The sequence below is a fragment of the Mauremys mutica genome, chromosome 7 (genome assembly GCF_020497125.1).
Source record: "Mauremys mutica isolate MM-2020 ecotype Southern chromosome 7, ASM2049712v1, whole genome shotgun sequence".
In the NCBI taxonomy this organism is placed as follows: Eukaryota; Metazoa; Chordata; order Testudines; family Geoemydidae; genus Mauremys; species Mauremys mutica.
Genome location: NC_059078.1, coordinates 49,488,608 through 49,502,900, shown reverse-complemented (window position 1 = coordinate 49,502,900; position 14,293 = coordinate 49,488,608). Strand labels below are relative to the sequence as shown.

The following is a 14,293-nucleotide window of genomic DNA, read 5'->3' as shown; positions in this document are numbered from 1 at the left end:
AGGAGGTGCTGGTGAATATGTGCAAGGGGCAGATGCTGGGTGACATTTGGGTGTGTGAGCGTCCCTCCGAGTGGGCCTGCACTATTTGCAAGGGCTGCGTGGAAGCATGCACATTCACCAGAAAACTGCACATTCAGGCTTCCCACAGTGGCACTGCATCGTCACCCAAGAACCACTGGAAGTTTATGAAAGAATAAGTGGCTAATTTCAGTGGAGACAGCCGCTACACTGGAATTTATCAGCCATATCAATCCTGGGTCAGGCACTGCTGCTGGCTATCTTGATACCATGCCATCAAACACCATGGGGGAAGGCTGCTAACGCTGCGACGGCACAGCACCACCGCCAACTGGACTTGCTAATGTCACTGAGTGGAAGTACCCTATGAGCAGTCACTGCACCCTCAGATTGCTCCGCGTCTGCTCAGATAAGCTAGGGATCGCTGGTTGCTTTTAGACTTCCCTTTCGGTTCTTGGATTCAATGGGCAGAAATAAGATGGTAGCACATTCTTCAGCCCCAGTGGGTCTTTGGTCAATTGCCCAGGGCTCCTTCCCTTACACTGACTCTTGTCATGGCAAATCCCGGGGCTTTGTTGTCAATGTACCAGGGCTCAGCTGTCCACGCATGTGAGTACTAGATAGTGTGATGGTACTAGATGCCATTGCACCTTCTCTTAGCATGCAGACCAGACACACCACGAATATCCACAGCACTCTGCAGCCTGAAAAGGGCCCACAAGTGTCCTCTAGGTGAAACTTCACAAAAGGAAACATTGCCTCTGGGGTCTGAGATGCGGGGGGAGCAATCAGATGACACACAACTACTTGCTTTCACTAACAGGAGGGGTGACTATCACTGCCGCACGGACAGCAGGAAGTAGCCAGATGCAGCGTCCTGTCACCGGAATGCCAACTAGAACCTGTGGATGGGCAGCATCACCTGGAGTGACAAAGCTGGTGCCAGCTGCTATGACTCCCCAGGAAGATGGTGCCACCTGGCAAAACATTATGATGCTTTCTGACATTACTGCCCAGAATGGTGGCAAGAGCTCCTCAAAATACAGTGCCCCCTGGCACAGAAGGATGAGGCTTTTCAAGGATGACAGCTGGAAGGGCCATAAAAGACCTTTGAAGGGAACATCAAGTAAGGTGAGATCTTCAAACCTACCTCTCTTTCTATGGGTGATGACTGGCACCTATCATGGTGGTATCAGAACACCTGAAGGCACTTACGCAGCATCAGAAGTACTATTTGCTGGGCTGCCTAAAACGGGATCTTATAAAGGGTGAAGGCAAGGCAGTTACGGAATTTATAATCCAGCTGCTGATCCCAGGTCTAGCTTTGAGGTGACTTAATGGGATGGAGACCTTGGAAAAGTCACCAAACTCTCATCATTGGCTGACACAACACCCAGTGGTAGTTTTTCTCTCAGCCCTTCCATGCAGGTGAAGGCCCCATTGCACTCACCCTGTGCATGCAGCTTCAAAATCCAGTTAACGTGTGATTGCTTCAAGCGTCACTGCAGGTGAATTAGCCAAAACTTGGGGGCTGTCTTCCTGTCACAAGCGAACCCTAACACTGGTGAGGAAAACTGTGGAATGTATCAGGCCCTTAGCTGAGATAGGAACAAGGCAGGAGGAGATGGACACGGTCTGGTGTTTGAAGGCATCTCGCGCTGGAGTGCCTTCTCAAAAAAAGTCTGATCTACACAACTTCAGATGCTGCTGCAATAGAAAACAAGATACTTCCAAATGCCATGGCACAGCCTAAAAGAGGCCCAGGGTTTAATAAGCAAAGACTCTACTGACCACATTAAGTCTGGGAGGAATTTCCCTTGACTTCCATACCACAGGTACTTATTTCCAGGTCTGGGTTGCACCTGATTAGACTAGGACCGAATGTGACTCTAGTTTCTTTCTCATGTCGTCATTTTAGTAAGGGTGGGCCTCACAGTTCAAGACAGGAATTCTTCAATGGACCTGGAGAAGCGTAGGATTCAGTGACCATGTGCATGAATTCCCCTGTCACCTTAAGAAGCAGCTGGTCTCTCTTTGGTAGGCCCACTCCATTGAGAATCCCATTCTAAAACATGGAAGGATGCCTATACTGAGCTTGCAATACTGGTTAATGATGTTTGATGGCATTCAGACGGCAATGTCTTATGTTACAGACTGTTACAAACGGGTGCCTTAATGTGCCATGATGTAGGTATATTTTATGCTATGGCATTGTGGCCATTGAGGACTGATTGTGATGGCCTCAGAAGTATCCTCACCTACCAAATTGCCAGCAGCTATTTAGGTGTTTGCAAAAGAACCGTCACATCCCCAAACACATGAATTCTTACTGCACACGGAGGATAAGCCATGGCTGTCTATAGGCCAGGATGAACAATTCAGTAGATTGAGAGACTCCTGAATATGAACAGCATTAGAATCGTGAATGCTGCAGATGGTATCCTGTGATTTGACCATGTGGCCAGGAGCGCTGGTGACGTGAGCAGGTAGAGTGGTGGAGCACAAAGTAGGTTAAGCACTTGATGACTGGAGACTGAGGGAGTGTGGTTTAGTGGTTAGAGCAACAGATATAGGAGACAAGACTCCAGCATTCCTTCCCTGGCTCTGTCACTGACTCACTGTGACACCTTGGGCAAGCCACCTCACCGCTCCATGTCTCAGTTTCCCCATCGGTACAATGGGGATAACTATACCTACCTGCCTCATGCAGAGGGTTGTGAGGATTAGTTTATAAAGAGCTTGGGGACTGCCAGAAACAGGGAGCAGTGGAAGTGTATCAAATTGAGTCTGGTTTGTGCTCCATTCACCAAGTGCTCAGCTTACCGTGTGCTCTGACAAATACCCTCCCATTGCTGGGGCTGCTGCTTGTATGCTCCAGTCACAGCAAGCCACATGCCCATCAAGTTAGCCTCACCAGCAAGAAAGCAACCTCTGGAAGCAAAATCTCTGGCGAGTCAGTTGTTTGTATTTTTCATTCAGTTAGTGCTTTTGTAGACTCCGCTCCTGGAAGGAACGGAGGGAAGGGGCAGGGAGGGAGGAAGCAGAGAGACAGCTCTGGGGTCTGTCTCATTGGTGGCACAGTTTCTACTGCACACAGCTGCTTTTGTCTTAGCAAAATGAAAGTAAGATGGCCAGCCATGCTTTACCCGGGTTACTGCATTGGAAATACCGGTACACACACACACACACACTCTCGTTATACATATCTGTACCTTTTATATAGATAGATAGGTGCTGGTTTAGCTGTGTAGAAGAACATGTACATCTGGCATAGATGTGTTTGTGTTCTGCAAAGAACCCCCCAGTAGCTGCTGGGAGTCCACTGTTGTCCCAGCCCCCACAATGTGTTGATATCGGACCGCAGGCACGCACTTGGCCTTGAGTCCCGTCCTGCGGTGCATTAGAAAATGAAGGTCATTGATAGTTTAAAAGAATAAACTGGATGGTGTGTGTGTGTGAGAGAGGTGTGATTGCATGTGCCTGGGTGTGAGGTGTATGAAATTATATAGGGACAGATTCTCAGTGGGGGTAAATGAGTGTTGTGCCATATGCTGATTGACACCTGCTGAGGATGTAGCTTGGAGCTTACAATATTCATGCCTGGAGTAACTTCGCTGAAGCCAAGGGGATGAGTTTGGCTCAGTCTAGGTTTGCCCTGAGCGAGCTCCTTTTGGGTTCCATGTCAGCCCCAGCTGGGAGTCCCTTTCTCCCAAATACCCATGGCTGCAACGTGTCATTCAGGAAAGAGAAACCAACTGCTTTTAAACCTGCTTCCAGCCATGCTGGTGCTACTTCCCCGATGGCTGCTGTCTCCAGCTGCTGGGCTCCCATTGCTTTCAGTCGCCAAGTCCCCAGGCATCAGGCTGCCTCAATCACGCCAGGTTTCTCGTACCTGTGAGTTCTGGTATGAGGGCTACCATCTTGGCCACTGCGCCAGGGACTGAACCAGGGACCTCCAGAGCTAACAGCACAGGTTGTCCAGACTCCCACACTGGCATCTGTAACAGCCTCATCTCTGCAGATCGGGCACCGTGGGGAGGCCTGTATCACACTAAGCACGAGGGTTACACTGGCATGATATTGCCCCTCGCTGCCAGACTGCCATCACTTCCAGGGGTAGGGTGCCATGGGGAGCAAGTCCCAGCTGCTGTTGCCTGCCAGGTGCAAAGTGGATGGGAAGGGGTCAATTTAAGGACTGTCTTTACAAACTCTTGGCTCTGTGGCATTGGTCTCCCTGCCTGGGACTGCAGCTGAGTTCCCTGGCATGGGACAGAGTGGGTCCTGCAGCCTGCAGGGCTTTCTAGCCTGTTTCATCAGTTCAGTTATTACTGCTTTATTTTAAGCCATCTGTGTAATTATGCTGAAGGATCAAATGTACTAGGAAGGAAGGCAGATCCATGCCTACAGGATAGCAGATGGCAGGGTATATGCAGTGATGAGCTGCCAAAATCTTAACAACGGGTTCCCTATAAAAAGTTCTGATTTAAGGGATGTGCGACAGCATGTATTTTTTGTACCAATAGGGTTACCATACGTCCATATTTTCCCAGGAGGTGATTAAGAACCGAAAAGCCTGACATGTCCAGGAAAATACAGATGTATTTTAACCCTACCTAAAGTTCTTTTTTAAAAAGATGGGGCTGAACTAGAAATGAGCTCCGTTTCACATGTGTGGGTGGTGATCAGGGACAGTCTCAATTTTTGGGTCTTTTTCTTATATAGGCTCCTATTACCCCTCACCCCCGTCCCGATTTTTCACACTTGCTGTCTGGTCACTCTAGGGTGTGCACATGTGTGGGTCCCAGCTGCTCCCTGCCCCCCCTCATTAAAGCAGGTGTGTAGGGTTACTGCCCTGGGAACTGCAGGGCACCAGTGGATGTGGGGCTGGCTGCAGATAGGGGCGTGGGGCAGGGCTAGCTGGAGGCAGGGAGTGACACGGGCTGGCTGTGGGCAGGTGATGCAGACGGGCGGGCTGCGGGTGGCTGTGGGCAGGGGGTGGCTGCGGGCGGCTGTGGGCAGAGGCTGGCTGCAGGCAGGGGGTGGCTGCGGCAGGGGCTGCAGGCAGAGGCTGGCTGCGGGCAGAGGGTGGCTGTGGCAAGGGCTGGCTGCGGGTGGCTGTGGGCAGGGGGTGGGGCAGAGGGCGGCTGCGGGTGGCTGTGGGAAGGGGCTGGCTGCGGGCAGAGGGCGGCTGTGGGCAGGGGGTGGCTGCGGCTGGCTGGGGGCAGGGGGGTGGCTGGGGCTGGGGGCAGGGAAGGCGGGGGAGGGGCGCAGATACTCACACGGGGGGGGGGGGGAGCAGCTGGGAGCAGCAGGACGGAGCCGGGGACTCACCAGGCAGCAGCAGGAGCCCCAGGGCCAGAGGTCCAAAGAGCAGGAGCAGCAACAGGGCCAGGAGACAGCTCACATGGCTCTCGCAGCACAGCGCAGCGCCCCCCGGCGGCCGGGAGGAGGAATTACAGGCTTCCCAGGCAGAGCCCATCAAAGCTTCCCTCGCAGGGAAGCTAGTTAACAAGCGGTTCTAAAACCGCTTCTAAATTTAACAACGGGTTCGCACGAACCGGTGCGAACCGGCTCCAGCTCACCCCTGGGTATATGGGTGCCCATGGGGAATGCTTGGGGGTCTGAGACCCCTGTGGAGTGGGAGCATCTCACAACACCCGGCTAATGAGGGCAACTGATGCTCACCACTGCGTGACCCTGGTATCAGCCTAGAGCATTTCTTGACACACAGCAGGCCCAGCTCTGGGGCTCAGATCAGTTGGCCTGCCCTTCGTGGGCTTGGCTCTGGCGTACGCTGAAGTGACTCCTGGGGAGAAAAAGTGGTGGGGAGGGAACCCCTGGGCATCCCATCCTTAAGCAGCTCTGCATGCAGCAGGTGTGACTCCTCTTCTCACCAGGTCAAACTACCCCAGGAGAAGTGATTGGCGTGCATTGTCTCTCTAAAGAGCTGAGCAGTGGACTCATGACTGGCCCTGAAATAACTCTAGTGCTATGGGACCATCACTGTAAAATATGGTAGCATTTTAAAAGCATATTACTGAAACGGTTGCCAGTTCTCGTGATTTCATTGCAAGGCTCTACATTTGGTGTTTTTTCTTAAATCTCCAGCTCCTGGAGGCCTGGGATTTGGGACAATCTTGGCTCTCAAATTTAAGAAAAGTAAGTTTCTGGCCTTTGTGGTTGTGGAGAAAAGCTTGAAAACCAACCAGGAGGCAAATAAAAAGAACCCCAGGTAGATTATTTTGGAAAGTCTCCTGATTTCTGAGGGGCCTGACGCACGATTTGTGAATGCTTGGGGTCTGAAATAAGGGGAGGGAGAGAAAAGTTATTGGATCCCAATGTTCTGGCTGAGGCAATTCTGTGACAGTCCAGGTAAAGTCTCTGTATTTCCTGCAAAGCCACAAAGTTGATGCTCTCCCACTTTCCTGCTGGTTTTTACATATTTGAGGCAGGGAGTCGAAAAGAGCAGCAGTGGAGATGCATCTGTATGTGGCAGGCATGCTTACAGTATAACAGCACTAACAACAGGGGTGTGTGTATGTGAAGGTGGGGTTCCTCTGGAGGGGCACCAAGTCCCCCCTTTGTGTGGGCAGCTGAGTGGGGCAGCCATATGGTTTTAATTTCCTGCTGCACTGTGCAAGGTCCAAGTCTCCTCTTTCCACTCCACCAACATGATGGAAATTGTCATTCCCCTCCCATCTTCTAAGCTTTTCACATGATGGCTAGAATGCATTGTAGATTCCCACACCCCTCTGTGGCTCAAAGATCTATAGGCGTCCCAAGGTCATCTTTAACTATAGCCACCTATATATCTACACAAACGCGTACAGATATATGTGCTCACACACGCACAGAGATATTAATATGTGATATATGGTTTCTGAAAATTGCCAGGGGACATATTAGAATTGATGGGATATCATACAGTCTTATTGACACTCATGTAATCTCATATGGTCCTCCTGGGACATCTTACAGTCCTTTTGGTCCCCAGGGATATGTAGGTTAGGGAAGCAATGACACAAGATCCTATTTTTTTTTCTGATGTGTCACAGTATTGATACCAATTTGGAGCAAGGAACATTCACAGAACAGATTTCAAAATGGAAGATTCTTACCTATTATTAGAAAAATGGTTAATATGCAATAAATCACTACAAGGCAATTCCAAGTTTCTCTTCTCCTTTATGAACTACATCATTTGGATCTGAATTTCAAACTGTTGGATCGGGCCCTTCTCTAACATACATGAATAATACATTGGTAACACAATGGATTTCTAATAAAAAGCTAGAAATTCATCAAGAGCTTCTGGTAATGTTCTATGCTGGGAGTTGAAGTTGGAGTCCCCTGACCGCTATAATGTACAGTAGATTCTCATAAGATGTGGGTTGGGTTTTTTTAATAACATATGCTTTGAAATTTTATGTCTCTAGTTGACACCGTCTCTGTTTAAATTCCATACTCCTTAAGTGTCTCATTAATATTGACTCTATGCCTCGTAACGAACATTAGTTTTCTGGAAAAGTCCTATAGCATTTAAAAGAAAATAATCCCATTTGAGTCCAATGTTATATTAAGGGTATATTTATAAATGGCTTATTAAGGGTCAATGAATGATTAATGGATGTTATAAGCACGTTACAGACATGAGTAGTATGTGTTATAGAGAGTTATAAGCACATCAATAGGTGTTATGGATGATTCTAAGATGTGGCTATAAGCAATCTATTGAGCTGTTGGACTCTATAACAACTGTATTAACCATTTATTAACCCTTTATAAATATACCCTTAGTAAAAAGTGTGACAATATTTCTATAGATTTTTTCCTATAGAGTTTAATAGAAATTTCTGCCCCTGCTAGAGAATCTTACAAAATAAAAACATCTTGTATAAAGGAGTTCCTTATCTATTAAGCCCTATCAGTTTTTAGAGTTATTTCTATAGGACCCTCTGAGTCCAATCCCTATTACCTCCTATTAGACTTTTCAATATGAGTGGAGCTGGGTGAACAAATTGATTGGTAACATTTTCACTAAATAAAGTGCATCATTCTATTGGCTCTGACTCAAGAGTGTTCAAACTACCACCTGGCATTTGTGAAAGCGTTCACAACTCTTCAGACATCCACAAATTTTGGTCAAACTATCATTTCTTCAAAAATTCACGCCAAAAGTGTGTTAAGTGCTACTTGTTATTCTGCCATTTAAAATCAAATGTGTTTGGTCAGCCAATCAGTGACCAGAAACACCATGTGACTGATGCAGCCAATCACATGAGCTGAATAATGAATCATTGACGCAAGCGACCCCAGCTCTGAGAATGATTGTTTGAAACTATCTGAGGGACACCTAGGAATAAAGGACCTGTTTGCAGAAACTCAGGCCTGGCTCCTGAACAAATCTGCCATTCTCTCTTCCTGAAAAAGGACCTTAACTTGAACCAAATATTATCCATAATTGAACAGTCTGACCCGCACAGCCAACATGACTGTATGATGCCACAGCAATCCCACTATGACTTCTGGGATTGTCTGTTACTCTACGAGACTTTTCAGAAACTATACCTATATATGTACACGTATATACGCCTCATATACAGCTATACATATATACTGTGCTTGTGTATATAACAGAACAGAAGATAGACACGGGCTGCCAACTGTGGTGGAGTCTCAACAGAGTGCAGGTAGCAGCTACCGTCTCAGAGAGGCACACAACACACACAAGAGACAAAAAGTAAGACAGGCACAATGAAGTGGCATCAGTTCTGGAGAAGAAGGGTGATGAGAGGGGATATTTGTAGGGGTGGAGGTGAAAATGGGAAGAGGGGGGTTGAACTAGCCCCGGGGTTAGCGTGGGGAGTGTGTTTAAATGGACACCTCAGCAAGCGCACACGCAAAGCTACCTGGGAGCAATGAATACATGTCCCTCGGACTCAAAGCTGTTTGGCAGCAGGAATTCAAAATCTGCAACAGAAAGGCAACGTTATCTGGCGGGGGTTTCAAACAAAGGAAGGGGCTTTGTCTCAGAATATGAGAGAGAGAGAGAGAGAGAGAGAGGAATAAACGAAAGAGATCAAACAATTGATTGATTTTTAACAAGAGAGAAAGGAAGGGGAATTCTGTTGGTAACTGTAGCATCGCACAAGAAGGAGAGTTATAGCCAATATGTTGCCAGCATTAGAAAGATTTGGTGATTTGATTGGATTTTTTTTTTTTGGTTTGTGCTCTGAAATGCAATATATTTCCTCTGTTGTATATGTATGAATACAGGGCGTATAGTTACATATACACACATACATATATATATGTGCACACATTTATATATATATATATATATATGCATGTTCAGTAGGTCATATGGGCATCTCTCTCTTATGAGGATTGTTAACAACGAAAAGAAACCACATGCTATGCTTGTATATTACTACAACAATTTTTTTTTGTAATAAAAATCATTGTTCAGGCATCAACATGGCCAAACCAGGGTCCTTTATGAAGACAGTCCAACCAAAGACTTACTCACCAAATAAAAGTCAAATGCAATGCATTGTGGGGGTGTTGCTGCCTTCTGGCTGCCAATGGTCTACAGCTCAGCAATAACCATCCCCCTTGGTCAGGCTGCAATGGATCCTTCTAAATCTGGATTAAGATGGGGCTGGGGGGAGGATCTGAAGGAGCTGTCGGAGCAACCTAGGCTAATCTTCCTGCTCTTCCAATGGAGGTTTTCCACTCTGGCTCTTGTAGATTCAAGGACCAAAGCTGAGGGCCACAATGTTATCTCTCTGCATTTCCCTCGTTCTGTGCTAGTGGTTTTCACTGCCATTGCCATTATCTCCTGGTTATGTGGCCACTGCATCTTCTTGGTACAAAACCTGGGGCTGGCTGCCTAGACGAATGGGAGATATTTGCCCCAGGAGGCAATGTGTTGCTGAAGCCTGGCCCAGTGGGCCCAGGAGAGGACCTGATGGGGTGGAAAAAAAAGGAGTCAGCCAGGATCCATGCAGCTGTTTGGAAAGGCAGAGGCCACACCCATGACTAGAAAATCCGTGAGTTGCTGAAAGCGACTCTCCAAAGCAGAAAGCTTCATTTTCAGTTCCAACAAAGGCTAAGGTGTCCTCAGGCCATTGGGCAGGGAATGGTTGGGGAATGAAGGTGAGGGGTTATCAGTCGTATTAAACATGGTTTCTCTTTCCTTAGTGGTGGGTATGGCACCAGGCGTTTGGAGACACCCTGGATTTCTGGCCCAATCATGGATGTTACTTGGAGCCTGGTCCTGCCTCGTTTACTCCTGCTAAGAGACCTTACTCAGATGAGTCGCCCCATAGGAGCCAAAGGGATGGGCGACTTGAGTATGTATTACTTGTGAGTGCAGGGATTAGGTCCTAAGGGTTTTCACCCATAAAAATTGCAGGGAAACCTTGGGCTGAACTGTGGCCTTGGAGGATGGATTTTGGCTTAGACAAAGGCTAGAGCAGCATATGTGGGGATAGGGGATGGAGGAACCTCCCCCAGATGACCCAAGTGGTTTGGAAGGCAAGGAGGGAAAACGGTTGGGGGAAACCCCTGCCGTGCATTTGGCATATGCCCAATCCTATTGGGATTTGATAGTTTAGGTGGCTAGTCCAGCAGGGACAGGTCCTTTGCCTTGCTCCCCCTAGGGGATGGCTGTTGTCAGCTCTCCATTGCAGGCCATTTTCTGACAACACAGGCTCGACTAGTACAGTCTGTCTGCATTTTTCACAAGGACCTACATACTCATAAATATTCAGAGGTTAGCCCTACCAGCAGCCATGCCCCTCGCCCTCCCCGTCATGTCTTCCCACAGTGCATTGCAAGACACACAAGGCCCTTTGCCAGGCAGCACAGCCATAGGTTGGACTGTTGTTTTCTGTAAGGCGGGGTCTGGATACAAGCCAATGAGAGGAGGAAGAGGAAAGGAATACAAAAACACTAGTAATTATTCCATCAGCATTGCCATTACAGGGTCACTGGGAAGAGGCAACTCAAGGCTGATAGAACAGGGCTGAGGACAACGCTCCCCTTACCTTTCTCTTTCCTTCCCCTTCCTCTGTGTCTGTCTGTCTATGGCATCTGTGGCCCCTCTGAGTCTGTCCATCCCTCCCAAGCTTCTGAGCCTCTCCTCTCCGCCTGGCTGGGGGAACTGATAGAGGAGTGGGTAGCTTCCAGTGGTTCTGCTCAACGCACTGTGGAGTGGGGTTGTAGGTCTCCTTGGTGGATGTGGGGTGGGAGTGGGGGAAGGAGGGCAATGGGAGGCACGTGCTCCCCATTCCCCCAGCCATCTGCATGCCTCAGAAGGTGCAGAGAAAGCGACTGGGACGCGAAGTCAATTTCCCACACATTCTTTCATTACTTTAAACCCATTGGCTGTGCTTTTCACTTGATCAAGGCTCTGGTTCAAAGCCTATCCATCGACTCTGACAGATTTTGGGTCAGGCCCTCTATGAGGTACAGCGTCAAGCCAATGTTTTCACCAGTTGGACTTTAATGAATCCCACAGGATTTGGAAAAGCAGATTGAGGAGGGACCTGGTATTTTTCAAATGAAATAAGGGCTGTTGTAACAAGGACGGGGATCAATTGTTCTCCATGTCCAGTGAAGGTAGGACAAGGAGTAATGGGCTGAATCTGCAGCAAGGTGAGTTAGGTTTGATATTAGGAAAAACTGTCTAACTATCACAGTAGTTCAGCTCTGGAACAGGCATCCAAGGGAAGTTGTGGAATTCTTGTTGCTGGAGCGTTTAGTAACAAGTTGGTCAAACTCCTGTCAGGGATGGTCTAGGGTTACTTGGGCCTGTCTCAGCGCAGGGGACTGGATTTGATGGCTTCTTGAGGTCCCTTCCAGCCCAATGTTTCTATGGTTTTATGATCTCTCAAAATATTTCAATGCCTCTTTCCCTGGGAGGCATTGGGCAGCCTTATTCATGGAGTCACTGTACCAAATTCTGCCCTCAGTCCCATCCATGCCCTCCCACTGTATTACACCGATGTTCCTGACAGTAAATGTGCCCATGAACCAGACCCTGACATGTCTCCTTTTGGTTTGGAGAGCAGGAGAGGCAGAGTTGGTCCTTGGCTGCCCGACATCTCTGGATTTACGTGATAGGGTTTTCAGACTCAGTTCTCCCCAAAAGGCAGGACCATGTCTTGCTAGTGCCTGGGCAGGACCAGCCATTTCCTCTCTCTGTTTGTATAACAGACAGAGAAGCAGTGAAGGCAGATGCTGAAGGGTAAACATTGTCCCACTGCACAAGGTTCAGGGATGGAGCACCACTAATGCCACTGGGAGACTAGCGGGGCAGATTGCTGAGTCAAATTCAGAAGTTACTCAGCCCCTACTCCTGCTGAAATCCGTGGGAGTTCTGCCTGAGTAAAGACTGTAGGAGTTGGTCCAATCTCTGGAAAGCTGTGCTTATGCTAGGCCACATCCTGAGAGGTGACCAGCACCACCCATTCCCAAGGGATGGGAGTTGCTAGTTGCTCTGCATTTCTTGGTGTCTGGCCCTTTATCTTGAGCTACACAAAGGATGGAGAAAAAGGAAACCATGGAAGGACAGCTCCATCCAAACTCATCCCCCTTTATTTTTCCACTGAGGGTGCTCCTAGATCCTGATCCAATGGCCACTGAAGTCAATGGAAAGACTCCCATTGACTTCAAGGGTCATCGACTCAGGGCTCCATTGCATTATGGGAAATTCATGTCCAAGCAGATGGTCCAGCATCACACCAGATTGTACTGTATACACCTAGACCCATTTACTTGAATACACTGTGCCAGCCAACTCCACCCTTGGTGTCACTAGACCCAGGATATCTCAGGCGGCTGCAGCTAGCTCAGAACCCCGAGGCTTTCTCTACACACATGCATTTGCAGCACATGGACACATGTGTTTAGGTTTTAGAGCTGTTCATTTGGGGATAAATCCTTCCCCAATCAACTTAAACTAAATCATAATAACTTGGATTTAAACAACAACAAGAGAGTCCTCACTCCTCCATTAAACTAAATAGGCCTAACATCACACCTGGAGTTAAACCAGTGCAACTCAGCATGTGGACCAGTATGACATAGCCATGGCTGGGACTGACATGATGCACCGACATACAATCTGGGGCCTTCTTAATATGATAACTGAGACTTGATCCTGGAAGAAAAGCTTTGATTCACACATGCCATGGACCTTTCTGAGATTTCAGCCCCTTTCTCCTGCTCAGCCAACATCTCCCCACTCAGGAGGTCTAACGTTTATTATTATTAGTTTTGAAGCGATCAATGGATCTAGTTCCAAGTACTGCTGAGTCTGGAGGTCTCTGCACAGCCCTATCCCATTCAGTTTGAGTTGTCTTGAAGAGGAGGGACGCACAGGAGCAAAGATGGGAGGAGGAGAGATTTGTAGGGAAGGAGTGAGAGAGGGAAAGTAGAACAAGAAAGGGGGCTGGGGGAGGCGGAAGAGCAGGATATTAAACTAGCTACGAAAACCTTGCTGAATCAAAACATAACAATTCCATAGGAGATGGACTCTAACGATATCAAATCGAATTTCTGAGCAATGCACAGGGAAGGAGTGCAGAGATAAATAGGGACAAAGCTCTCATGAACATAACAAGACATGTTGCTTTCAAATAAAGGGGAAAGAACTGGAGGGAAGGAGTGGAGGAAGGAACAGTTTGGTGGAGGTTTGCAAGGTTAGGCGTGGCAAACGGGCACAGGAAATGGGCAAGCAGGCTGGGTGGGAGAGGTGGGGGAGAGTCGGTGAAGGGTGGGAGTGAGGGGTGGGGGTACTGGACACGGGGGGTGGTGGTGGTGGTGAAGGGTTAGTGGTCTAAGACTGAAAATACTTGCCCTTCATTTTGATGTTTGGTACTGTGTGAATCCACCAGAGAGAGAAAGCAAGAAAAAAACAAACGAAAAAACAACAAACAAAAAAAAAGGGGGGGAGGGTTGGGTGGAAAGGAGGAAGGAGGGAGGGCACAAACAATATTTTATTCAATTTTTGTTTGAATAAAAATATTGTGTATCATAATCAGACCGAAAGGAAACCTCTTGCAAAAAAAGACATAAAAAAAGAAAAGAAAAAAGGCCACAGTAAAATAATAATAAAAAGTATAGATATAACTAGAGAACTATAATCCATCTATATTTATATAATCAAAATAAAAATGAACGTCAGTAGCAAACAGTTGCAACAGTCTTGATATAGAAATGTTCTTACTGAGTTAGCAGACCATGCAAAAAGACAAGGTTACAAGAG

The 14,293-nt window shown here is 47.7% G+C and overlaps 1 protein-coding gene across 5 annotated transcripts in view; it reads right to left on the bottom strand.

Moving 5' to 3' along the window:
* Window positions 1–14,293, bottom strand: part of CACNA2D2 (calcium voltage-gated channel auxiliary subunit alpha2delta 2) — a 642,762-nt gene that overhangs the window by 19,987 nt on the left and 608,482 nt on the right. For 4 of the 5 annotated variants that reach the window (XM_045024558.1, XM_045024560.1, XM_045024561.1 and 1 more), the window contains 2 exons: window positions 13,885–13,905; window positions 8,928–8,988 (listed from right to left, as the gene is read on the bottom strand). In XM_045024558.1, the coding sequence (XP_044880493.1) occupies window positions 8,928–8,988; window positions 13,885–13,905 (82 nt within the window). The remainder of the gene's footprint in view (window positions 1–8,927; window positions 8,989–13,884; window positions 13,906–14,293) is intronic. The other variant, XM_045024559.1, reaches the window with a different exon arrangement.